The sequence below is a fragment of the Carya illinoinensis genome, chromosome 9 (assembly GCF_018687715.1).
Source record: "Carya illinoinensis cultivar Pawnee chromosome 9, C.illinoinensisPawnee_v1, whole genome shotgun sequence".
NCBI classification, from domain to species: domain Eukaryota; kingdom Viridiplantae; phylum Streptophyta; class Magnoliopsida; order Fagales; family Juglandaceae; genus Carya; species Carya illinoinensis.
The window spans coordinates 41,632,377-41,659,568 of record NC_056760.1 but is presented as its reverse complement, the minus strand read 5'-3'; the positions used below and the strand labels follow the sequence as shown (position 1 = coordinate 41,659,568).

General features: G+C 34.6%; 2 protein-coding genes and 1 non-coding gene across 3 annotated transcripts; 2 read left to right on the top strand and 1 right to left on the bottom strand.

The window, feature by feature from the left end:
• Window positions 1-6,761: 6,761 nt before the first annotated feature.
• LOC122276305 (LIMR family protein At5g01460-like) lies at window positions 6,762-15,178 on the top strand. Its single transcript, XM_043085918.1, has 14 exons — window positions 6,762-7,463; window positions 7,573-7,658; window positions 11,253-11,365; window positions 11,531-11,641; window positions 12,100-12,198; window positions 12,324-12,446; window positions 12,728-12,790; window positions 12,865-12,929; window positions 13,531-13,640; window positions 13,715-13,829; window positions 13,933-13,998; window positions 14,362-14,472; window positions 14,555-14,621; window positions 14,724-15,178. Exons 1-14 carry the CDS (start codon window positions 7,114-7,116, stop codon window positions 14,769-14,771), a joined length of 1,527 nt encoding a protein of 508 aa, XP_042941852.1. The 5' UTR covers window positions 6,762-7,113; the 3' UTR covers window positions 14,772-15,178.
• A 5,264-nt stretch (window positions 15,179-20,442) lies between these two features.
• On the bottom strand, window positions 20,443-22,903 carry LOC122275248 (GDSL esterase/lipase CPRD49-like). The gene is made up of 6 exons (XM_043084230.1): window positions 22,669-22,903; window positions 22,405-22,482; window positions 21,768-21,908; window positions 21,249-21,325; window positions 20,979-21,125; window positions 20,443-20,842 (listed from the first exon to the last, which is right to left on the bottom strand). The coding sequence occupies exons 1-6, from the start codon at window positions 22,777-22,779 to the stop codon at window positions 20,629-20,631; spliced, it is 768 nt and encodes a 255-aa protein (XP_042940164.1). The 5' UTR covers window positions 22,780-22,903; the 3' UTR covers window positions 20,443-20,628.
• Window positions 22,904-25,036: 2,133 nt separating this feature from the next.
• On the top strand, window positions 25,037-25,108 carry LOC122277916. Its single transcript, XR_006229220.1, has one exon. It is a non-coding gene; the product is annotated as a small nucleolar RNA snoR60 (small nucleolar RNA).
• Window positions 25,109-27,192: the final 2,084 nt, after the last annotated feature.

Genomic DNA, 27,192 nt, shown 5'->3' with positions numbered 1-27,192 from the left:
CAAAAAAGTTTGTCAAATTTGAGAAAAAAGTTTTTTATTTTATTTTATCATTAACCTATCTTTTTTTTTAAAAGAAAGACAAAAAAAACATGTCTGACTGCAAACTTAATAATATGTAGCATTGCAAACTTGACAAAAAAATTTGCTTTTTCATACTTGAAAATGAATTTTTTGGATTGTTGTTAAAGCCATATCCACTAACATGAAGAAAAATGATTTTTTTTTTTTATTACAAATTACCGATCCTACAAATAATGACCCGCCAAAAATTTAAAAAAACTGTAAAGCGCATGATCCCAAACCAAATACTTTTTAGATTACTTGCATGATTGAATAAAATATGTTTAGGTTAAATAAGTGCATTATGATAATGATGTTTAGATTATTTTTTAGGTACAAAACCACTAAAAATTTTCTTTATTTGTTTCCTCTATGATAATGATTAGTCACAAAAAAATATGTTCCCAGTAGTGCAATTTTATTTTAATTAATGATGTTTGTAATCAATCTTATTTTTGGGTACTATTCCATTAAATTATTAACTATTGTGTATGTGATTTTTGTTCTCTAAATAACACATTTTTCATTATATTAGGTGGAGTAAAAATTTAAAAGATGAGTATTTCTAGGGATGATGTTGAGGTATTTGATTCTGCAAATTCTAATGCCGATGAAGTTGAAATAATTGAAAATTTAGATGTTCAAGTTGAAGAAGATAAGAACTTGCCCAATGAACCAAATACTGTGTTATCTTCATATGTGGAGCCATATGTGGGGTGTGGGGCTGCAATTTGACGATGTAAATGATGCACAAACTTGCTATAAAGCCTTATCTAAACGAATTGGTTTTAGTATTCGAACAAACCATACCCAATTGTCAAAGGAAGACAGATCACTGATTGGGGTAGAATATATTTGTCAGAAGGAAGGGTTCCGTTGCCGGAATTTAAAATCGAAAGATAGATTAAGACACAAGGCTGCAGAAACAAAGATTGAGTGTAAGACAATAATAACAATAAGGAAGGATGAAGAAAAATAGGTTGTGTCCAAGATTGTACTCTAGCATAATCATGAGTTGCTAATATCTAGGAGTACAAGTTTTCCTCGTGGGCATAGATAGGTAATACCAGCGCAAAAAAAATTTAATAGATACACTAAACGAGTCGGGGATACTAATACGAAAAATAATATCTATCTTTAGTAAGGAGTCTAGTGGTGACTATAATATTGGTTGCATTAATAAAGACGTTCAAAATTATTTAGACAATCGAATGAGATAGTTTCTGGGAGAGGGAGATGCACAAAGCTTGTATGTTTACTTTTTGAAAAGCGAACCTAATAATCCAAACTTTTTGTATTCGATCCAAGTCGATGAAAATGGATCGATTGGAAACTACTTTTGGGTAGATGTTAGATTACGAGTTGCATATTAGTATTTTGGGGACGTTGTGACTTTTGATGCCATGTACCTCACTAATTGCCACAAGATGCCATTTGTTCCATTCACTGGAGTTAATCATCACCATCAATCTGGGATATTTGGATGTACCTTACTCATAAATGAGACAATCGAATCTTACACATTGATGCTGAAAACATGGCTAGAGGCGATGCTTGGTCGTGCTCCAACAACAATAATCACTGATGATGACAATGCAATGATTAAGACAATTGAGGAGGTATTGCCCAATAAACTCACAAATTATGTTTATAGCATATATTACAAAAAGTTCTTGAACATATAACTCGCGTCTATAATAAGTATCTACAATTTTAACAAGATTTACACCATTGTATTCATGAGACATTTACAATTGAAGAATTTAAGTTGGACTGGACTAAAATATTATTAAAGTAAAAATTGGAAGACGATAGTTGATTGCAAGGTATTTATGCCAGGAGGGCAACATGGATGCCAGCTTATTTGAGAGGCATATTTTGTACTGGAATATCCACAATTCAACAAAGTAAGAGTATGAACAAATTTTTTTAAAGACTTTATTCGTTCAAGTACAATGGTTTGTGATTTTGTCTATCAATATGATAAAACATTGAACACCCGTTATTTCAATAAGAAAGAGAAATATGTGAAGATAAAAGTTACGAAACCAATTATGAGAACCTGTTTCAAAGTGGAAGAGGAAGCAACCAAGATCTACACAAGAAAGTCATTTATTCACTTCCAAGAAGAGCTATTTCAAAACCAACGATACAAGGCCTCTAAAACACGTGAGAAAGACGGGAGGAAAATATATTTTGTGACACCTGATGGGAAAGAAAGTTCGGCATATGAAGTAACAATTGGGAGGGAAATGCTCAATGTTTTTTGTACATGTTGCCGATTTGAATTTATTGAATTTTTATGCTGCCACAGTCTACATATTTTGGGAAAAAAGTCTATAATGAACATCATAATGCAATTATATGTCTTAGAGAGGTGGACAATCAATACAAATAGTTGCGTGATACATGGCATATGTGGCGATAGGGGGCCAGTGGACACAATCCCAACTACATTTGTCATGAAACATCGTTTGATAAGGCAGTTTTATGAAGTTGTTGAAATGGAATCGCAGTCTATCCAGAGACATGAGTATGTCTCAAGGGGCATAGAGAATATCCAGCAATAACTTCTTTTAATGAATGTTGATAATGGGAACGTTGAGACTGTACAGTCGGTCAATAAGCAAGTACTATCAAATTTTTCATTATAAAATCCTTCACATGTTGTGCCTAAAGGAAGGCTCAAATTGTTACGCTAAAAGAACCCAAAGGAAAATGGTCCAACCAATCAGCGACGATGTAGCATCTATAAGCAAGAGGGCTCTATTAGAACTATTTGTACATCAAATAGGTATTTAGAATGTGACAATTATGTTTCTAATTAATTATATTTCTTAAATCCAATTTTTTACTTTATTAAGGAATCTATTTTTTTTTTTTAGGCATATGGGGGAACCAAGTTCAACTATATTTGACATATCTTTAAATCTGAGCTCTATCTCAACTACATTTGGCATGTTTGAATACTATGCTACTTGATATTTTGTATTTCTCATTTTTTATTTATTCATCTTTTAATATGAATATTTTTTTTTGTAGGAATATGCCAGAAAATTATGCAACTACTTTTGACATGTCTCGAGATCTAACTATGTCACAGGATCAAAACTTTGGTACTTCATAGAATTTTTACGCATCATAAAATCATTAATTCATGTCCAAGCTTTAGATGAAATGCTTTTGTTGGAGTTGCTTCATGGATTATGACGCATTTAGAGGAGCCATTTTAACATATTTTGAAATGTTTAACATATTTTGGATTGTTGTTAATAACAACTTTTGAGAAGCCATTACATTTGTTAATGTTAATGCTACAGTGACTTTATTGCTTTGTAGACAATAGAGTTTGCTTGGTTATTTATTTTATTAATAAGTTCTACTACTTTAATTTCAACCAAAGTATTCATAGGCCTTTTAAAAATGAAAGTAATTGTTACTTTTGAACGTGAAAGTAATTTTTATAATAAAGTCTATATTTACACTTGTTATAAATGTCATTTATTAGATAATTTAATAACAACAATTAATAATAGATATAAACTGACTCAATAACCAAAGATCTTGACTCCAAATTCATTCTAAAACAAATATAAGCTAAATACATCTTATTCTAGCATTAAACGAGTTATATTATCATTGACTTCATAAAATTTCAAATGAACTAATATCTCAATAAATACAATCATGGATGCAATCAAGACACTTTTGTACTTTATTTTCATTGATTGAAACTTTGCATATTCAATCATTGCCTGTTTAGAATTTATCATTTAATTTCTTTGTTGTGCTAATTCTAAGGTTCGCTCACAACAAACCGGTTGTTCTATTTCAAGATCCACCCATTCGAAAAATGCATACTATTTTTTAATCTTATAATATGGACAGTTGAAAAACTGTCGACTAAAACTTTTTGAATTGTTAGACGTCCTAAGTTTTGGGGGAATGCCACAATAACATAGTGGTCTTCGTCCCGAGATCACTTCACCTTCTACCTCCTTAGACTGTGAACTAGATATAGTGTTTAGACCACTATTTTCCACACAGCTGCAAATAGAATCAAATTCTTCGAAAACATCACAACAACAAATAAAAAATGAGTAAATCTAATAAACAAGTTATAAATACAAAGAGATTGAAAGACCCGGCATTCTCCAAACACCTTTAATATAAAAGCATATATGGAACAACCATTCAGGAATCAAATTCAAAACAATCAAATGAAATTAAAAGACCCAACAAAAGAGATAAATAAATGAAAAAAACATTATATCTTCCAAACAGACCTGCCAACCAAATTATAACTAAAGTTTAAAGCATTAACCATAATAATAAATATATACAATAAAACACATTTTTCCAATGAGAATATCTAAATAAGCTCTTAAATTTAATAAATCAGGAGTCAGATGTCAAGTCGGAAAAAGAATGAAAGAGGTGTAAGAATGCTTGAAATCAATTAAACATCAAGAAACAATTGTCAATGAAAAAATTGAAGAGCAAGTATTTTATAATCAGATTGAAGAACCAAAATTGAATAAAGCCATGTCTGCCACTCATCAAGTGCATGACTTTCACATTTTGAGCTTTACAAACGAATTAATTTGGTATTCACAAATGATATTCCAATTGAACATTTACTGCCAAATATATTTTCAATAAGTTATCAGCTAGAGCTCTCTCAAAGTATGTTTTGACTACTTCAATTAAAGAAATATTCCATAAAAGAGTGTGCATTCTAGAGGAAAACTAGAGGCACTTCTTAGTGACAAGTTTCATATTGGATAAGCGTCGCATTACCAAAGATTGAGCAAGGTCTTTTTCATATAAATAAGTCAAAGATTGAGAAAGTTTTATGAGAATTGCACAACTCTCCAAGAAACAGCATCCTGGTGCCACACCTAAGAGCATACCACCCCATTCTAATAAGTACAAACTCAACGTTAAAATTACATCTAGTATAATGCGGACTTTTATCAGTAACAACATAGCGTATGTTCAAATCTCTCAAAATGATATCTACTCCAAACATATATACCATGGTTCCTACTTCGGCAGTGTACAAATATCACCAAACAAACATCACTATATGAGATGGACTTTTCTTCTAGACCAATATAGAAAACAGATGTAAAATCCAACAAAATATAACCAACAATTCTTTAGTCTGTACAAATATCACCAGATAAGATGAACTTTTCTTTTAGACCAATATAGAAAACAGATACAAAATCAAACAAAATATAACCAACAATTCTTTAGTCGGTACAAATTCTTTCTCTAGTCTGTACCCGCAACCCAATTGACAAAATCACAACCCAAACTACCCAATCGAAGAAATCGACATAACATTCAAAATCGACAAAATCTCAACCCAAACTACCCAACTTAGACAAATCGACCTGCTGCTTCCGTTGGATAGAGAGAGAGAGAGTGCGAGAGAAGTCTTACCAGATATTTCGCGAGAGAAGTCAATTGTTGTTGCTTTCGAACGGAATTTGTTTGGGTAGAGAAAGAGAGTACAAGAGAGAGAGAGAGAGAGAAATCTAGACAAGAGATAGAGTGTGAAAGAAATACTAGCTGTGAGAGACAAAAGAGAGAGAGTGCGAGAGAAGGAGAGAGATGACAAGGATGTCTGAAATGAAGCCCTTTTGCAGAATGAGAATAAATACTCTCAAGTACGGATCCATGATATTTTAAATGAGACTCCTACGTATCTATTATTTATTAGCATGTGTAATTTTAAGCTTTACACCAGTTCTGATTTAAAGTTTTTCTCTTTGAGATAAGTAGCTATTTATGATTTTTTTTTTTTTTTATCAAAGAAAATCCTTATTAAAAAAAAGTGTTTCTAACATTGTAAATGAGTATTTGGGTGTTGCAGCGCTCTTTAGAGACACAAATACAAAACAAAAAAGACCATTTTCATGATCACTAAATATCAAGAAGCATAATATAGTTTATCGACTCTACTAAAACATAATAGTGAAAAACAAGTACAAAATAAATAACATATAACCAATGTATCCACATTTACGATAAATAAATTTAAAAGAATCATGTCACTTGCAAATTGGTTTCTAAACCTACTAGACTTGCAATTAATGATATGCGAATTACGGACTAAAAGCTTCAAAATTATGGATTTAAGGGTTGGTTTGGATGTATTCACAACTCTATAAATAATAATAAAATAATATAAGTTAAAATATTTTATTAAGTATGAGAAAGAAAAGAGAAAAAGTTAAACAATAATATTACAAAGTTAAAAAATTATTTATATTTATATTTTAAAATTTGTAAAAATTGTATTATTTTTATATTTTATTTTAAAATTTATAAAAATTATATTAATTTTTGTATTTAGATAATGATTAGCTAGAGATTATATGAAAAAATTAAAAGTTAAAAATTAAAAATTATTTTATGTTTTATAAATTATTTTTAAAAATTAAAAAAATTTCATATCTTACCTTTCCGTCCATAATCCAGTCCAAATTCAAATGTTGCAGTAAATATTTACGTCAGGTTTGTTTTTGTTTTCTTTTTCTCGACGGAAACGGTTGTTTTTACACGTCCATCTTGTCGACCAATAGCGACAGTCACGCTCCCTTCGCCGCGCAGCTTACGATGCCGTTCTGTCATAGTGTTGAAAACCAAAAGAACTACTTATATACGAGTCGTCTCGCTTTGACAGGCTGTTTCTTTTGTGTATAGCAGACCGAAACGAAAGATTGCCCGTTTTCCCAATTAAACCCAAACCACCTCCACGCACGGCCTTGACACCTCCTCGCAATTAAACGATTTTTCCGATGATAATACCGTAATTTCAGACTCACACTTCAAACCCACCCTATTCGTCCTCCCTCAAGTAACGACCTCACCCGAGCCCAACCCCTTCCTTTCCTCTCTCGCTCTCGCTCTACTAATTCCAAAAAAATAAAAGAAGCCAGATCTACGAAGCTCCATTTTGCAAAAGAAAGCCCTAGTCTCTCGATCTATCCCTCTCGGTCTCGTCGATTTAGATTGGGTTCGGTTCGGGAGCTCTGAACGATGGGCGATTTCAATCTCGCTCTTGTGATCGTCGCCATAGTCGTGTGCATCCTCGTCTTCATCTTCAATGTCTACCTCCTCGTCAATTACCAGCACCCTGACGATGCCAACCAGGCCTATTTCCCCAAATTCGTCGTCGTATTGGGTCTTTCCGTCGCCGCCATTTCTATACTGATGCTACCGGCCGACGTGGCTAACCGGCAGGCGTGTAGGCACGCGATATACAATGGCGCGTGTAATCTAACCCTGCCAATGAAGGATTTGTGGCTCGCTATCTATATTCTCGACGCCGTGCTCGTATTCTTTGTTATCCCCTTCGCCATGTTCTACTACGAAGGGGACCAAGAAAAGTGGGTACCTCTGAGATGTCAAACGTTTATATTATTAACTTTTCTAAAAGCGAATTTGATTAATTATTATTTTGTCTCTTTTGGTTTTGGCACTGGTATATGTGTGCAGGAGTGTTGGTAAGAGGATCAAAAGCGCGCTGCTGTGGGTGGGGACGACGGCTATTGTGTGTGGTCTGGTGCTTGGCATTTTATACGGTTAGTTCTAAACAAAAGCTGATTGTTGTTTTGAGCTACACTCATCACGTATGAATGTATTTTTGTGGAATTTGATGGTTCATGCTTATTTCTGATTTGTTGCTTCGCGGGTGTGTGAAATTGTTTATATATTTATTTTTTGTTTTAGTCATTTCTATTGTTCTGTTCTCCTCTATGCTTCTAACTTCGGCTGCTTTTCAGCTCTAGTACCATGATTGTATTTCTCTCTATGTTGGTTGTAGTTTTCTTTTTCATTATCTTTGTGCATGTACGTTGTTTTACTTGAAAAAGGTCGGGTTGAAAACTGTGATAAATTGATGTATAGTTAACAGTGGCAACTCCTTAGCTTTCAGAACCAGGACTCTGAGTTAGGGATCATGGAAATAGAATGTTGGGTATTCGAGTATGAGTCCTAGATATTACATGGCTTTAGTTCAACATAGTGGCCTTCTAGACTGAGTAATAATTTGTAATGGCTGTTGTTCGTTTGCAAGGCATAGCTCAAGTACAAAGGTCATATACAAGGGAAACACTTAGCTAGAGTTAGAAACCAATTCAAGGAAATCATGGACACCAAGTCCATTAAAATCTCCCACATGAGCCCGAAGGAACAAAGTGTGAAAGCAAAAGTTTTTGATTACATGATTTCATCTGTGGTCCTTTTGTGATCTTCATAATTTTTGTCATTTCGTTCCTTCCGAATGCACCATCGTAAATATATAGAAGCCATACTCCATATTGCTACAACTTGTGGGCAGCCGTATAAGTGTCTATAAGATGCAAGAAAGTCTACTAATCTTCTTGGCATGATCCAAATTAGCCCCACTCTACCAAATAAGTCATTCTAGAGAGCCTGGGCTACCTCACAGTGAGATGGTCTATATGTGATATACCATACTGAATGAGTATAGGTGGAAAAAGAAATCCCACATTGCTTGAGAGGGAGAATTTTTTATTCTTTGTAATGATTCCAATGGGGCTCTAATTGTACTATTGAATAGTATTTTTGGAGTATGGGCCCATATGTGGCTTGGGCCTTCCATGCGTCTTCCCTGCCCTTACACATACAACTCCAATTGCTTATCGTTATCAAATGTTTCCTTGCTTTTCTCATGTCATCACATTTATAAGCTATAAGATGTTAATGTAGGCTCAAAGGCATGCCTATGATTATGGAGGTCTATCTATGGCTGTGCACATCCTTTTTGATGGAGAGCAAGCTATTGTGAGCCATTGCTTGAATTATTTATACAGTTAGTGTGTCAATTTCGGCAAAGACATAGTGAAGTATGATAATTCTTTCTTTGTTGTTTGCTAAGCATTAAAAAAATTATATAAATAAAGAGTGGCACATCTAGGGAAATGGGTATTTGAATGAAACAAGTAAACCCACAAGGTAATGACAATTAATTTAGCCAACTGGTGTTGCATTTATAAAAAGAGTGGTGAATGAATGTTTCATTTGCATTTTCATTGTGAGGTTGCTAGGGTTCTATGGGATGAGTTCTTCAGTAGAGTTGGACTCGCATGGGTAATGCCTAGGAGGGTGGTTGATCCTCTAGCTGGTGGTGAGGCATTTATGGTAATCCCTGATTGCAGCAGTGTGGAAGACGGTACCTATATGCCTTATGTGGTGCATTTGGAGGGAGAGGAATGACAAGAGTTTTGAAGAACTTAGAATTCTTTTTAATACTCTGTTTATTTGTGCTACAACTTAGATTTTAATGGAGTTAGTTTTCATGAGTTTCTTGTATCAATCATTTCTCCTAACTAGTTGTTTTCTTTTGTATAGTGCTTGTGTATTGGGGCTACGCCTCTTTCTATGATTCAATAAAATTTGATTCTTATTTTTAGCATCATCAATTAACTAAAATTAGAAGTACAATAGGAGGGGTGTGGGGGGCCCCAATAAACACCCCAAACCAAAGGTAACAGCGCTTGAATTAGAAAAAAAAACGCAAAATAAAAATTAATGGTTCTGGTCCCATATTTCTTGACTCACAGTTGAGAGAGAGGCCCCCTTGAAATGCCGAAGGAAGATCCTACAACAATAGGATGAGCATCGAAATGTTGTTTTTGGAAGTGGTCACTGGAAATCTCTGCACCCACACCCCAGCTAAAAGCATCCAATCTCACTGAAAAGGGTAATGAGTGAGACATGGAGCCTTGGAGGCATAAACAAATTTCTGGAACTGGTGGCACAAGGCTGCCGCATTGGAGAGGCATGGTTGAGTTCATGCTTGCTGGTTGTTCACAAAACGAAATGGATATATAGCTTCCTACAACCATGAAATTAGACAAAAACATAAACAAAAAAACTAGCATACAAATAAAACACTAAACCGGGAGAGGAGAGGGAGAATGCCAGTCCAAAAGGATGTTATTAGCTTTGGAAAACAGATTGAAAGAGGTTGAAAAATCGCACAGGGAGGGTGACTTGTGGCAGCCACTCCAGCTGGTGGTGGCATCTGGACATCACATGCTGATGTAATGGTGGCGGTACTAACAGCTTTTGGAAGATCAGATGATGGGAACTCCATCTGTATGGCGTGTGCCGAGTTTTGGTGGGGGGAATGTGATAGATCTAGCCTCTTAAGACCTGAAGAAAACTTGAAGAAAACTAGGAAGATGGGTAGGAAAATGGTATTAGGAGAAAAGGAAGGAGAAGAACCAGGAGGAAAAGCGCAATCTCGGGGAGGAAAGGGAGGATCGAGCTCCTCCCTCCCAATGTGATGGTCTCTCTTTGGGGTCAGTCTCTGGGCATGGAGCTCTTTGGGAAGATGACTCGGGCTATACTTCGCTTGAGGGCCAAAAGATTGTATATTACAAGAAAACTTGATTCTTATAATAAAAAAGAATTAAAATCAAGGTTGAGTGATGGGTCCATATATATTTAGGAGCATGTCTCCACAATTCTAGCAAAATAGATTGTTTATTACTCCATACATATTTTATCACAGATAAGCTAGTCTTTGTAAGATAGATCTGACTATTGACTAATGTTGAGCTTAGAAATTAATGGTAACTAGTTAAAAAAAAAAATCAACGGTAACTGTAGTGATGGATCCAATTGTAAACCAGAGATTATTATTGTTCTTTTAGAATCCTTTCTGTAACTACTGAACATTCCATTGACATGATCAGGAAATTTAATTTAGCCATTTTATAATATATCCTCTTTGTAAACAAGATTTGCCTATAAGGTTATATGTGATGTTTAATGCAAAGGCATTGATGAATGATTTCTTGGAAATATTGAATATTAGTTTAAACGTAGTTTTTTTGTTTACAAAATTTATCCTCAGCTTGTATTCACTTTCTCCCCCTTTTGGGATGTTTTCTTGGATTTGATATAAAAATTATGGCGACACAGCTTCGTCTGATTCGAGGTTCTCACAGAATTACTTCTTTTGTTGATTTTCAAGAGTAGTTGGTTCCTCCCCCCCAAACCACCCACCACCACCACCACCAAGCCTCTCTCTCTCTCTCTCTCTCTCTCTCTCTCTCTCACACACACACACACACACACACACAAGGTCTGTGTGGATATCTCTGAACCCCATCTAACTGCCAATTGTATACCATGCTATTTAGGACTGATTGGAAAGGTGGACTTCACTGTTATGCACCTTTCTTCTTCCACAACTTCCTTCCCTACCACGTGGGACTTCTCTAGTAGTCAACAGTGTATTGGAGGCACACACCAGGTACTGCTTCCTCTGACCAGTTTCCTATTTATTTGATCAGTTCTATTCTTTTGAGATACTAATTATTCTGATGGTTCTTTTGAAGCTTTTGACATTAGCACACGGCATTACTCTCTTTCTTATTCTGGTGCATTTGTTGTTCTTTTATTGTCTCACTCTTTATAGTGCTCTGCGTATACTGCAAGTGCTTCTTCGGAGAAAACTTGGACTATGCGCACTACCTTTCCAGAATATGTTGTCGCCCTTGCTACCATTGTTGGATCTGTGCTTTTTGCTGTAAGTTCATTCTTGAATATTTTGAACTCTTCCCTATACGTTGAAGCATTTTTTTGTAGTTAGTCATAGCTGTAGTTTTAAAAGTTGACACTGCTTAAAGCAAATCAAAGTCCTTTCTGTTTGAGATTTCTCCCTTCTTTGAGTCCTTGGAGATGTGCTCCAATGTTACTGGATTACATTTTTCTTTAAAACCCATGAATTGATACGTATAAAAAAAAAGTTGACACCGAATACATTGTGATTAGCTGAGTGGTGAGTTGTGATGTTTAATCACATGCAAGCATCTCAATAAGGATCTGATGCTGTTTCTGCAAGTTTTGTCACCTTATTAATGGTCCCCATGAACAAAATGTTGCATTTGATCAAATTCAGCTTGTTTCAAAGTAAGATCATTTCATTTTCTATCTTTTCTCTACTTACCAATAGTTAACATTTACTATTCCTCTTGTTATATTCAGATATTTGGTGGTGTTGGTATTGCTTGTCTGCCGTTGGGACTTATATTTTCATTCATCAAGCGCCCAAAGGCTGTTATCACTCGCTCGCAGTATATCAAGGTGCTTATTGATAGTGTCTCATATAGGAAAATTGACGTGCCTATTTTTTTTTGGGTTTGTTGAGTGCTGCCATAATGGTTCACATTGGGATTGCTCACAAATAGTTCCTGTTTATATATGAGTAGGAAGCCACTGAACTAGGTAAAAAAGCGAGAGAATTGAAGAAAGCAGCTGACTCCCTCCAGCAAGAAGAAAGAAGTGGTTCTAAGGGCCGAAAGTGGCGTAAAAATGTCAAGGCAGTAGAAAAGGTAGATGTAAACCTTTGGCATTTATTAAATTTAGTTTTCACACTTGGCATCAGGTTCATATATATGCGCCCAATACCACATATCATGCTTGAATATCTTGAGAATCCTCGGACTTTATTTATGAGGCTTATGCATGTTGCTCTAGTTACGTATACAAATAACAAAATTTCATGTTGTTCTATTGGTGGTGGGGCAAACAAACCTACACTAAACTTTGGATGGATTTCTTTACTCCTGTGGGGACTGTTATACATATAAAAATTATGTTTGGAAATCTGCAGGAGTTGCTTCAGTTGGAAGAAGATGTGAAGCTCCTTGAAGAGATGTATCCTCAAGGAGAAAAGGTAATGGTTATTAATTATGCAACCTTTTGCTTTTGATTTCCTCTTCCATTTAGTAACGTATGTCTTCTATTCAGGCTGAGACTTCTTGGGCTTTGACTGTGCTTGGGTACTTGGCTAAACTTGTGCTGGGAATTTTAGGGTAAGTATTCATATTAGACGTTTTGTTATTTGGATAAATACCATGGTTTCTTTTCTACTTGAGGAACTGCTGATTGTATTTAGGGGAAAACATTATGTCACCACTTTTTGCATGTAATTATGAACTAGCTACCTTTCATGTTTTGCGCAATGTATATATAAATGTTCATGTGATCTTTGGTTTTATGGCCTCAATTTAGATGAAGTGGACTTTAGATGTTTTTTCTGATTCGATATAGATGCTTATTCTTTATTTACTTATTCTGGTGCTATCATGCATTATTTTTTTGACACATTCAGTATTATGATTTGGACGACGACAAGTCTAGTCTTCCTAAGGATTCTCATTGCTTGTGTATCAGGTTGATTGTTTCAGTGGCTTGGGTTGCATGTATTGTCTTATATCTGTAGTGGATTTTAGATGTTTTTACCGATTTGATATAGATGCTTATTCTTTATTTATTTATTTTGGTACTATCATGCATTATTTTTTGATTCACATTTTACATCAAAATTTTTTTTTTTTGATGCACATTCAGTATTATGATTTGGACGATGACAAGTCTTAGTCTTCCTAAGGATTCTCATTGCTTGTGTATCAGGTTGATTGTTTCAGTGGCATGGGTTGCACATATTGTCATATATCTGTTGATTAACCCTCCTCTTTCTGCTTTTCTGAATGAGGTTTTCATCAAGCTGGACGATATCTGGGGTAAATTTGGAATTTTGTAAATACCATTCTCCTTTTACATTTCGTTCTAATTTATTCTCTGCTACTTTGTTCAGGTCTTCTGGGTACTGCAGCATTTGCATTCTTCTGCTTTTACCTTCTCCTTGCCGTTATTGCGGGGGCAATGATGCTTGGTCTGAGATTAGTTTTCATTACGATTCACCCCATGAAGTAATGGATTTTGTAGAATTAGCATTTTGGTTTTTTTTTTTTGCCTGTCACTGTATGCTGTCATTTCAGTGTTTGCTCATGAATATAACTAATCTGTTCGCAGGTGGGGAGCCACACTTATGAACTCGTTTCTGTTTAATGTTGGTCTTATTCTTCTTTGCTCCATCAGGTTAGCATCTTCGATAGTTTCATTTCTTTCTTGCACGTTTAAAGTAGAACTCTTACTAATTAATTCTACTGTAGAAGCAGGTGATGATGGTTTTGAGCTAGGAATTTTATGTAAAGCTGGTCTTATGAATCATTTTCCCACAAAACTGTTAATTGTCTTGCTTTGCTTTTAACGGTATAACAGTACTGAATCTGCATTTTCTTAAAGCTCCTTATCTTTTAAATTAAGCTATCGATCCTGTTCCTATGAATCGAGTTGCCATGGTGAGAAGCATCTTTGAAGAAATAATTAATCATTTAAAATGGCCATAAGCAGTCATGTTTACATGGAAAATCAGTTTAATTTTGGTTTATCCTATTTCAGTGTGATTCAGTTCTGCTCCACTGCATTTGCATACTATGCTCAAGCAACTGCAGCACAAGAAATCTTTGGCCACACGCTGGAATCACTTCGTGGAATTAGATATTTGTACAAGTGAGTTATAATGATGTATATGCACTGATAATTTAGATTTGGCTTGCATGCTACTGTTGGAATGCTAATTGTTGCATTGCAGATACAATGTCTTCCAAATTGCATTTGTTGCTCTTGCGGGATTGACCTTTGTGTATTATGCTGCCTTTGTAAGCTTCCTGTGCTGAACCTTTTGATTTCATTGTTCTTGAAAGCATGCGCAATTCCTTGCCTGAACCTGAGAATCTTGCACGTTTCCTTCAAAATTTTAGGGATGGAGAAGAAGGAAACCCAGTGGCAGGTTCCAACTTTCTACTTAATGTGTGTTTTGCCTACAAGAGCATGCACCCACCTGTCAGCATCAGGAGTCTTAAATTTTATTCTCTCTTTTGGAGTGATTTCATTTTGGATTTGTATGGCCTATTGCTGTTCTACGCTGAGAGGTCAGATTTGAAAGGTCAGTGAAGTAGGCAGATATCATCCGAGTTGAATTGGGTTACTGCAGCAAGAGCAGCATGGTGAGTGCTGCTGATATTGCTATCGTTTCTTCTTTGTTCCCTCCTTTTGTATGTATTATTCCTTTGTTTAACTTGTGTCATACATTGGCTTGGGCATGCAAGTGAGAATATTTTGCACCTGTGGGAACTAGGTTTTGAGAACTTCCCTTGATGTAATATAGCCATTAAGATTTAAAAAAAAGTCGTATTAGCCATCCCTTTTCCGCTCATATTTTTCTGTTTATTGTCTTCCATACGTGGGTATCGGTCTGTTTGTCTTCTCTTGCATTGGTCCCGTGACCTAGGAGTTGTGATCTACACTTCCACTTTCTGATCCTCGATTTTTTTATTTAAATATTCATTTTCAGTGTTTTTTATGGGCATATTTGTGGTTTTTGACAATGCTTACTTTTTTACGGTTTTACCTTTTCTTTTCCTGTTTTGTTTTTTCAGAAAGCTCCCACTATGGTTTCTGACTTTTATCACTTTGGTCCATTTGTCTATCTATTAGCACGAACTGTGTACCTTAGAATCAAGGTTTTAAAAACCGTTCCGTTCCGGCCGGAATGGCCGGAATTTTTCGTGCCGGAACAGTGACCGGAACCGGATAGGTGTTTATTCCGTTCCGGGTCAAATTCCGGCCGTTCCGGTCAAATTCCGGCCGTTCCGGTCAATTCCGGCCGGAATTCCGGTATTCCGGCCGGAATAGTAATTCCGGTCCAAAAAAAAAAAAAAAAAAAAAAAAAAAAGAAAAAAACTCTCTTGTAAATAAGTTGAAAAATAATGAATAAAATTGTACTTTTAGAATTCAAATACCTCTTTCCGTGCACTAGAAGTATTGTTACTTTTAATAATCTGTCTATTCTTTAATTTTTTTTCCTTTATTTTTGTGTCTTAACTCAAGTTTATGATTTTTTTCAATATATATTCATTTTATAAATCTTTAATTCTTCTATATATATATATATACATATACATATCACACACTTACATATATATGTATTTATTTGATTAATTGTTAGTTTATATATACATATAAATATTTATATATAATATATAATTAATCCCGAAACGGTACACCGAAACGTACCGGTACTGAAATATTCCGTTCCAGTGCCTCGACCGGAATGGTCTCCGGAACGGATTTCAAAACTTTGCTTAGAATGCCCCATGGGAAGGGGGGGGGGAGAAATTGAACGTGTACATAATGCATTCTTACCATGTCAGCATTTTCCTTAATTAATAAAAGATAAAAAAATAAAGGTTGGGAGGGATGGGGTAGACTAAAAGGGTTTACTCACTGATTGGAGGGAAAACGGAATGGGGTTCTCCGGCTACCCACTTCCCTGTTATGTGGGATTGGGTCACGTGGATCTCTTTACCCTCCGAAGGTGTGTCACGACTCAGTGAGACCCTCCTCGGCCTGAACTCGCGAGTCTGAAAAATTCTCAAAATTTTAGATTTTTTTTTTTTAATTTTAAAAATTTGATTTTGTGAAAGGTAAATAGTAAGAATGAAAAATCGCCTAGGTAAAGATTTTTAGAATAAGTTTTGTATTAAATTTTGTGAGTGTAGAGGTCAAATGGACAAGTATGTTTGGATAAAAAGTTTATTTAAATGTAATTTGCATTGGGTGTTTTGAAAGCTATTTTTACTCATTACAAAAATATTGTTTTTATGATAAAATCTAGACAAATTATAAAGATTAAAAAAAAAAATTGAGAACTTTTTTAAGAGTTTAAAGGACGTTTGGATGGAAAGAAAAATATTTAATGTTTTTAAACCAGCGATTATATATATTTTTTTAATAGGATTCGCTTTTGTTTTGATTTTTATTTGATAAATGAGTTTTTCTCTTTGCCGTCGTCCGTATAAGTTCAGCGTTCCTTCCGTGCACAAATACATCTGTTGTTGGATTCCTACTAATTTCCTACAACAGGAGCATTCTTATTGGATTAGCAATTTCAAAAGTTAAAATTTGACTAATACGTCATTTTTAATCACAAACTCCACGTTAGATTAATCACTTCACTTTCTATAATAATAAAATATTATTTTTATTTTTATTTTTAATAATTTTTTCTTAAATACTTTTTTCTTTTTATTTTCATAATCTCTGACAACTTCCAACAATAATTTTCATTTCCACAATTCAACAATATGTACAATTGATATAACCATGCTAAAGTCATATATGTCTTTGGCTTTACTGTAGCTCACGGACTGGATGACTTGGGCTTGGCTAATTCAATATGAGTAATATTATATACAGTTGTGGAGTGTGTAAACGTGACGCAATCACTTTAAAAAAGAGTGAGATTCATAATTAAAAAGTTAGTCTTTTTTTCATGTGAGTTTTGTATTAATTCATTTTTTTTAAAAAGACTGCACGGTGCTTGTACAACCACGACTGCAAATATCATTTCTAAGTCAATGTAGTTCAATTTATGATTAGTTAAATTAAAAGCTCAAGCGGCATTTGGTTAATTGAGGATGCTCTTGTGCGTATTTTGATATCGGTGGAGATAGTCTTCTAACCAACATATTCCAAAATAGGATTTGCTCTCGAATAGTAAATGCATAAATTCTAAGTTGTGTATGCCCGAGTGGCCCTCGATGTTAGGCTGTTTTTAAACAGCATGTTTAATTTTAAAATTTTGAAAAAAATTAAAAGAATATACTTTTATTTTATTTATTAAGATGTTAGGTTCTTAAACTGACCATGTGCAGCTGAGATTGGCTACAATGTGTTTTATGTTGATGGTTGTAGTTGATAGCTGTGATAACATAAAGAGAGTCGCCCTCTATTATGAAATTACTCAACCCCGATGCTCGAGCTTCGTGACTACTAGCAAGACTGCTTGTGCTTCACCCACCGATGGTTCATCTCTATCCTATTTGGATGCCCATGGATAGAGGGGAGTACCTTTAGCATCATGGCATATGGCTGCTGCCATGAGGAAGATGCTCCTAACTACCACGTCAAAATTCATTTTGTGCTAATTTTTGTGGGGGGGGGGGGGGGGGGAGTAAGTTTCTATCGCGTTCTTGTTTCCGACCTTGAGTGTTTGTTCATGCTTCGTGGTGGTCGATGTTAGGAGTGTAACCGGTCCGGTTCGGTCCTAGATTTTGTACCGGTTTTGCATTTTTCAAAACCAATTACGCACCGATTTTCCTCCTAAATCGGTATTCCTGTTTTATCGGTTTTCGGTCCGGTTTGGTCCAGTTTTCCGATTTTAATAAAATACAAATTTTTTTATAAAAATTCTGTTTAAAAGAAAAAACTGATTTAAAAAATTCTGTTTACCATTTACAAAAATCTGTTTTGTAAAAAAAAATCTGCTATGTAAAAAAATTCTGCTATCAAAAATCTGGTTTATAAAAAAATAAATCTGCTATGTAAAAAATTCTGATATAAAAAATTTGCTTTATAAAAAAAATCTGTTATATAAACAAAATTCACTATATAAAAAACTGCTATAAAACAAAAACTAAAATAAGAAATTTAGTGTAAAAAAAAATCTGCTATAATCCTATATTAGACGATTAGTATTAGTATATATATATTAGTATTAGTTATAGCTATATAATATATTAGACAATATATTAATATTAATACTAGACTATTAGTATAGCTATATGTTAGTGTTAGTTTTGATAATTTAGTATAACTATATTAGTATGAGTATAACTATAATCTATATTAGAATATTAGTATTAGTATATATGTGATTATTTTTTATGTGATTAAAAATTATATATAATATAAAATATATTATATATAATATTAATATATAAATAGTACCGGTCCGGTCCGGTCCAAAACTAACCGAAACCAAAACCGGACCGGTTCTGGCCGGTTTTTCATTTATGAAAACCGGTTCCAGACCGAACCGTTCCAAAACCGGCACAACCGGTCCGGTCCGGTCCGGTTTGGTCCGGGCCGGTTTTCCGGTTTTCCAGTTTTTTCTTACACCCCTAGTCGATGTCTGTTTTGTGTTTTTTGAAATCGTTCAGCTAGCCCATTATTTTAAGAGCTCTTGCCCATAATAAACATTGTTGCAAATAAGCCAATCATGTCCGTGGTTATCATTACAAAGAGGAGAAAAGATTGAGTTTCTTCAGGAGGGATGTTATGAGAAAGAGGAGGGTTAAGAATACTCCCAATCCAATTCAATATGGGCTTCGAGGGGTTGAAAGTTAAGAGACCACTAGGACTCCTGCCATAGGATCATGGCATACTGGCAATCTAATAAAGGTGCTTGAATATTTTGTTGGTGACTTTGCACGGAGGGCACAATACATCATCATGTCCCCTATAATTGTTTATGGTATGCACTGTTCACTCTGGTATCTTTCATATGAGAGTCTCAAGTCTTTCATAAATGTTATAAGATTGAAGTTTTGTACATTATGTTTGGAGGAGTGGTCCTGGGTGTGTGAATCGGTCTATTGATCTAGGTGGTAGCTGACTTAATGGACGTTCTTTTTTTGTCAGGGTCCATATCCAATCTTTTGATTCATTTCCTTGGGAGAGAGGGACTATAAAGGATTTGATCAACCGAATCGCTGCTGAATATTTGTTTATCTGGTCGTTATCCCATCTCATTAGGTTGTTTTAGGGTAAGCTGATTAGAGATTGCGATCGAGAGAGGGATTAGTGTGTTTTACTGAAGTTAATAAGTCAATTCTGGATTTCTCTCTGTTAATAGTTTACCTATCCATGTCTCATAAGTGGCAGAATTGTTGGCTATTGTGTTAGCTTCATGCTCGGTTGCATGCTAAAGAGAATCGGATCATCAATGAAAAGAAGGTGATTGGTGTCGCATCTCCGTAGATTTCGACTCCTCATAGGTTACCTTGTTGTTCCTCTTGTAATAGAAGTCTGGAAAGAGCTTCGGAACCTAAGATGAAGAGGAGAAAAGATAAAGGGTGACCTGGGTTTAGCCCTCTGGATGGTTTAAAGAAGCTATGGGGGCTTCGATTGAGCATTATAGAGTAGGCGTGAGTAAGGATGCATTGATAGATTCAAGTCCATTGATCACTAAAACGAGACATTTAAAGATGGCAGTTAGAAGGAACCGTTCTAGTCTTGATTGCCATTGTTCATGAAGAGAATATATATAATTCTTACTTGATTCACAGTTGGTATTAGTATATGAGATAATTTTTTTATTAAAAAAAGTATTTAATCTCGAGTTGGTGATTGGTCAAAACATAAGGGGCATGAACACTTTTTTTCGTTCTTTTTATTGGGTATTCAAATATATTAGGACACAATTAGATAAACCTTTGATTTCGTTTTAAAATCCTATAAATTCCCAAAGGAATAAATTGACACCTCCAAGAAGTTATCCTTTTAGCATTTACCATCACTCAATTATTTCTTTGGTGGTGTCAAGGGTCAAAGGACAATTTTCCATTTTGCACAACAAAAAAGTTTGAAAAAAAATGAGCCAAGTGTACTTATGCATGAACCAAAAAGAACAAGAACTAGAAATTACAAACATTTATGGGAATTATTTTTGGCTAGATATGTGTTTTCATAATTTGAACTCAAGGTTGTCATCAATTTATTCCCTATAATTCTAATTTCAACATCATCAACCTCATAGTTTCAAATTGCTGCCAAATATTTGACATTAAAAAAAAAAACAATTGGAATAATACATATCAGAACCTATTCCCATTGACTGTGTCTGCGAAAGCTAGACTCAAAGATACTAATCGCGGTATTGAAATCAGCACTCAGTTGAGGAATGGAAAAAACCTGTTCAAATTCAGTTGGCATTGACTTCCAGTGTAGACTTGGTTCCCAGTCGGCCTCTCTAAGGACATTCATTATCTCTTCCACAACTATCTTGCTCCCCTCAGCTGATAAATGTATTCCATCCCTGGAGAAGGATATTCAGGACCAGCTCTCAGTAGATTTCAATAAGCATTGTTTTGGGTTTTGAGGTTTAATAATTGATAGACATTGCACTAAAAAAATATAAAAACTCAATGTATGAAACATGTAAGCAAACTTACGTAAGGCAATCAGTTGCCCAACCATCCTTTTTCTGAAGTGCAGTCCAAAGATCAATACCTTTCACATTAATCTCTCGGCACAGTGCCAAACAGGCTTCTGAATATATTCGGCAAGACTCAATTGTTCGCAGCTCTGCTAATGTATCACTAGTACGTTCCAATTAAGAATATGCCATTAGAGAAAAATTGTTTCCAGCTTACAATATGCTATTAAAGCTGAAAGTGTTTACATGAAACTAACACACAATACAAGATTATCGCTATGAGCACCTATATATTTCGCGGATTTTTTCCTTATTGACAGGAGGAGCACTGAGAAAGATAATGCGAGTCTTCTCTGACAGATTCTGGAAACAAAAAGATCAGTGTTATGCACAAATTAATTAACCACTACTTGAGATTAGTGCCAAGGTATTCTGCACCATAAGTTGTTGTAGTTTATAATGACACTATGGTCCGGCTTAAATACAAAAGTCCCCTCCAATTCATCTCATCTAATCATTACAACTTTCCCAAATTTTCACACACAATATAATAAACAATTCAACTTTTTCAAATCCCAAAACAATAATAATATTAAAAAATAATATTCTAACAATATTTTATTCAACTTTCATCCAAACTCACCATCCAAACCTCACATTTTCAGCAGAAGAGGATGGATAATCAGTGGGAAAAACATGGAGGACCTATTTCTCAAATTAAATCATGCGCTTTATACACATGAAAAAACGCTAACTACAGGAGTCAAAAAGAAAAAGTGCCAATCTAGGCTGAAAGATTACCTACCTTCAGATGCGTTGCTATCTTCCTCATATTTTCAATATATTCAGGAAGTGGTACATGACTGCCGAAGCCAGATGGGTGAGGGAGTATCGAATCGTTACCACCAAAGTAGACTATCACCAATGAAGGTTGTAGAGCGGCATCCTGGATTGAAAAACCACAGAAGATAAGCATTAAGCAAAAACTGAGGCATGAAATCTACATTTTTCAAGCAACAATCCCGCCACTTACATGACAACATGAAAAAGATGAAACGACAAACAATCGATCACATTGCACACCAATTTTGTTAGAATAATGGTTAAAGGCTAAAATGCTGCATTTCTTGGACTCACCTTGGTCTCACTCATCCAAATAACCAAGCTCATTTTTTGGACGATGAAACAGACAAATAATCGATCACATTGTACACCAATTTTACATGAGTAGCCCTTGGTTTATAACATAATTTTTGCAATTCTTTTAACGGATCAAGCCACGTCAATTGGGTGCTAGCATTTGCACTTTTTAGGAGCAAATAAGATTATGACAGTGTCAATCCACTATCTTATAGGTAAGGAATCTGCTATATGAATAGTCTGTTTGCAAGAAAATTATTAGTCGTGGTGTGATTAAAATGTGACAGAAAATTAAACAATACCAGTGGAAAAACTTGATCCAAAACCCCTAGAGCATGCCTCGAAGTCCAGCCAGCGTATCCTCGCAGCAATATGTCTGCCTATACCCATAGGAAGACCATAATCAACAGTTATGCCAATAAGTGATTGAACAGGGTTAACAGAACAATTTTTTGGGCTACAATCTCTGCGCTAGGATTTCATATTAAGGTTTCTGGCTCAATTCCATAATCCCAGAAAGAAATTGGAAAAAAAAAGGGATTAGAAAGAAGATCATGAAGAAGTACCTTGCGAGCGTATATATCAGCAAGAATAGCACCCCATCCTTCGTTGCAGCAACTGAATTCAACAATGGAAGAACCGAACAGCACAAACTGCGGTCTCATTGGTCCAACCATTTTGATTCTCTCTCTATCTCTTAATAACACGCAGAGCACGGAGACGGACACAGATACTGCTCTTCTCAATCAAATCAGCGACAGAAACGATGGTTGAGAGTAATTCTACCCTTAAGCCTTTATTTCACCAACACCGCACGCCGGCTGACCTGAATTTATCCCACCCCCGTTTTTTTTAATTTTTTTTTCAAAACGTGCGTTTTGAACACTGTTTTACTTTTAGCTTACTACGCAATTACTATCCATCAACTACTCAAAGTATATTACAATTTTTTTTTTTATTTTTATTTCATTTTTTAAGTATTTTTTTAACATTCTTAAATACTAAAAAATTTTTTTAAAAAAATAATTTTATTAATACTCACTTTCTTAATCATTAAAAAAAATAAAAACTTAAAAAAAATTAAATATAAAAAAATAGTAAATAAGTTATAGTGAAATAGTAAGTATATCATTTTCCTTTGCTTTTACCCCGCCTAGCCCCCCTCCCCTCAAAACAGATCCCGCAGCACGGAATAAGAACATCCTTAATATTCACTATTTATATTAAATCTTCATATTAAATTATCTATTTATTTATTATATAATAATAAAATAATTAATAATTAAAAAAATATTTAATATTTTTTAACTACATATTAATTTATTTTATTTTATCACTTTTTACCATTTTATAATTTATTTTATTTGAATTGTATATCGTAAATTTTTCATAAAAATAATGGTTAAAGTTAAGTGAAATGATGAAGAGAAAGATGAAGAGAGAAATGATAGATAAAATAAACATTTAATGAAACTACAGTAGCAAGTAAATTTGAAAATAGTTTTAATGTCTATTATAGCTAAAGTCTAAATATTTAAATTTGACTAATCCTTTGTTGTGATGATATTTGAGTCTAATAGTTAAATAAGAAATGGATATAGGATTCGGCTAATCCATTGAGGATGCTGGTTGCGGTATTTAAAAATTTTCCAAATCCCCTCCCCCAGCCTACATACTCCCTCCATTGTCGTCGTCGACTCTGAGATTCTCTCTCTCTCTCTCTCTCTCTCTCTCTCTCTCACTATACAAGGTTGGGTTATTTTTACACTTATTTTACAGTTCTCCTCTTCTGTAGCCCTCTCTCCCATCTCTCACTCTCGAGGCCGCACTTCCTCTCCTCACTTCTGTAGCCAACTTATTTTCGTTAGCTTTTGTTTCAAAGATTTGTTCTTTTTTGAAAACTATGTGCCCAAAGATGATGTCTTTCATAAGTTTATGCTAGGTTTATAGGTAAAATCGATATTTTTTTAGATATGTGAAATTGTTCTTGGTAGATGCCTTTGTTCTTTGTTCTTGTGTGATACTAGTAAAGAATTATAATTTTTCTTTGTTCTTTTTCTCAGTTTACTCATGCGTAATTTTTCTTTCATTATCATTATTCTGCTCGGGTCCTGTACCTTGGGGCTGCTTCAGGAACCACTGTCTCTCATCTGTCTGACATTGTTGGACCTATTGGAGTGGTTTATGCAGTGGAGTTTTCTCATAGAACTGGTAGGGACCTGGTTAACATGGCAAAGAAGCGCACTAATGTTATCCCCATAATTGAAGATGGTAGGCATCCGTCGAAATATCGAATGCTAGTTGGCATGGTGGTGGATGTAATATTTTCTGATGTTGCACAGCCTGACCAGGTTTGCTCTTTTATGTGTTTCTTATTCAATTGGTCTTCTCACATTTAAAATGGTAGACACCGTGGAACCATTGCATTTGAAGTGGTCACAACATCTATTTTCATTAGTGAATTTCTGCAACTCCTCTTAAATTACCTGCCAAATTTATCTCTTGAATGTTTTGTGCTTTTAGGAAACATTTAGTTCTATGGTTTAATGCAAATTTATTTTCTGAAGATAAAACTTATTTCACGTGTTTTATATTTTTAATTCGCTTCTTGTTACTCCTGAATAATTATTTGATGGTTTTCGAAACTCTTCAAATATTATGTACACTTTTGGACTTGGGATTTGTAAGCGAGTTTTGCTACATATAAAAATAGTTACGCACTAATCTGTGTATTAATACTGATTTATTCATACTTAAAATTTAAATTAACACTGTTTTCAATAAAATCTACTTTTTGACCAATCACATCACATTAATGCACAGATTAGTGCACAATTATGCTTGCAACTATACTTTTCCTTTGTAAGCTTCATGTGTGTTTTTGTTAAATTAAGTATTTTAATCTTTTACATTTTATATCTCGTTTTATATCTTGACCGTATGATGAGTTAACTCGGATTCCGGTTCAAGACATAATGGGCCATGCAAAATCGAGTTTCTGATGGTAATTTCTTGTTTTATTGGCATTTTTTGTATATTCTTTCAAATATTATATCTTATTCGGTCTTATAAAAATAAAATAAAATAAAATCTGCAGTTTGGTCTCTGATTTTTGTGTTTGAGTTCTTAAGTTTAATTGCTTTCGCTATATGTAAAAATCCATCATCACGACATATTTAAAAGATGAAAAAAATTAAGTATATTGAGATTTTAAAGACCTAAAAAAATTAAGAATATGAAAGACTTGTGTTTTTTTTTTAATTATCATTATTTTTTATTACCTATCAGATTTTTTGTTGTGGTTGATGTTTATTGAAATATAAAGATTTTCCTTTCTTGGAGGTTATAAAAATTTTCTTGCATGGTGGTGGCCGATATGGTTATAGGGAGAGAACGTGTCAAACATGTGGTGTTAGAGGTCCTTTTTTAGAGGGATGGTGCATGTCAAAGACAGGAATATAAACTATCATTATAGTCCATGATCAATGCATTTGCGTTTCCCTAATTTTCTTTCTTAATTTCCATTTGTATCTTTCCCTACTCAGTTTTCCATTTCCAAGCAACTCATGATAAGAACTTTCCAACTAAATTCCCATTTGCAAGCAACTAATGAGTACTTTGGTCCAAGCAATATCGTTCACACAAAAACTAACCCAAGCACATGTACACATACAGTACCATTTAACATCCATATCCAACTCAAATCTTAACAAGCACATATTTACAAAATATTCTTAGTGCATTCTACAATTACAATTATATGCATTTAAAGTTGTTAAAGTTATTTTCAGTGTCTTCTTGGAGGTGCTTTTCAACAAAAGTCTTAATTTAGAATTTTAAGTGGATTTTCAGATTCTTTAGGATTTTTAAAAGTATTTTTTATAAATTTACCAAGCATGCTATTTTTTCTTCAAAAGAGCTTTGAAGCTGTTGAAAGTACATACTTTTCATGCTTTCAAACTCAACCAAACGGGCACTACAACCATCAAAGATCACAATCCCAACCTCCAAGAGGAAGTAAAATGTTCACTTGAAGATTGCATAAAGGTAAAGATAGAACAACAATTAGTGTTTACTTGGGCGTACCATAGGTCAAATAAACTAAACCTTGACCTAAAGGAAAGGCAAACCACCATTAGTTTATTTGGGCATATTATTCTCAATCCAACCAAGTAAAAGCTTGACCTAACTAAAGCGTACCATACTATAAACCCTTCAAGTCTTTGCCTTTTTTATTCACCATGAGGTCATTTTAAGCATGAAGTCTTTAAAGATTTGATACAGAGGAGCAAGCTTGGAGCCCACCAAGTCTTTATAAACACTCCCGGATTTCAGATATGGTCATGAGTCATCACTAGCAAGTATAAATAATCATGCCTGATGGTTTAATGCAAACTAGAGTTTCGAAAGTGATCATTGTCCAACGGTGCTCTGGGGAAAGTACTACGTACCCATACAGTCCACTTACAGCATTTTGGAGGAAGCAGCAGTGCAATGTAAGTGACTCGATTGTGGAAGCAGTGAAGGAACCAGAAATAGAATCATGTTACCAAGGAACGTGTAAACTTGAAGGGTTTTGTCCTCATTCCCCATTCAAATCTTATCTTTTTCCGATGAGTTGTCAAACCATAACAATCCTACATATAATTGCAACCTAAAAATTTTATCCAACAAAAATACTCTTATCAATATGCTAACAAATAAATACCCACAAATCCAATAAGTAGGAGCATAAATGTCGTCAATCGCAAATGCAAGCACCATATTGGCAACCACCCAAATAAGAAATCAACATCCAAAAAAAAAAAAAAAACTCACTATGGCAGCTCCTGGACTGAAAAATCGTAAATTTGGACTTCTCTGAGTACGAATTGTCAATCCCATGGTCTTTGAGAGTGGCAACGGAGGTGGAGGCGGTGATGCATTTGCAGACCTGGTCGAGTTCTTCTTTGTCTTCCATCTGGAATTGAACTTTGCTCGGCTTTCTCTTAAGCGAAGGAGGGAGAACGTTGGCGGGGAAGGGGATTTGGAAAATTTTTGAATAGTTTTGTTACATATAAATGAATTTGCGTACCAATTTGTATACCAAT

Excerpts from the sequence above, each read along its gene's own strand:
- LOC122276305 (XM_043085918.1), top strand. The coding sequence starts at position 7,114 with ATGGGCGATTTCAATCTCGCTCTTGTGATCGTCGCCATAGTCGTGTGC. Across the intron at positions 7,659-11,252 it reads GGTGCTTGGCATTTTATACG|GACTGATTGGAAAGGTGGAC; the intron begins GTTAGTTCTAAA and ends CATGCTATTTAG. Across the intron at positions 12,199-12,323 it reads CTCGCTCGCAGTATATCAAG|GAAGCCACTGAACTAGGTAA; the intron begins GTGCTTATTGAT and ends ATATATGAGTAG.
- LOC122275248 (XM_043084230.1), bottom strand. The coding sequence starts at position 22,779 with ATGGTTGGACCAATGAGACCGCAGTTTGTGCTGTTCGGTTCTTCCATT. Across the intron at positions 21,326-21,767 it reads AGATAGCAACGCATCTGAAG|AATCTGTCAGAGAAGACTCG; the intron begins GTAGGTAATCTT and ends TTTTGTTTCCAG. Across the intron at positions 21,126-21,248 it reads AAAATCCGCGAAATATATAG|TGATACATTAGCAGAGCTGC; the intron begins GTGCTCATAGCG and ends GGAACGTACTAG.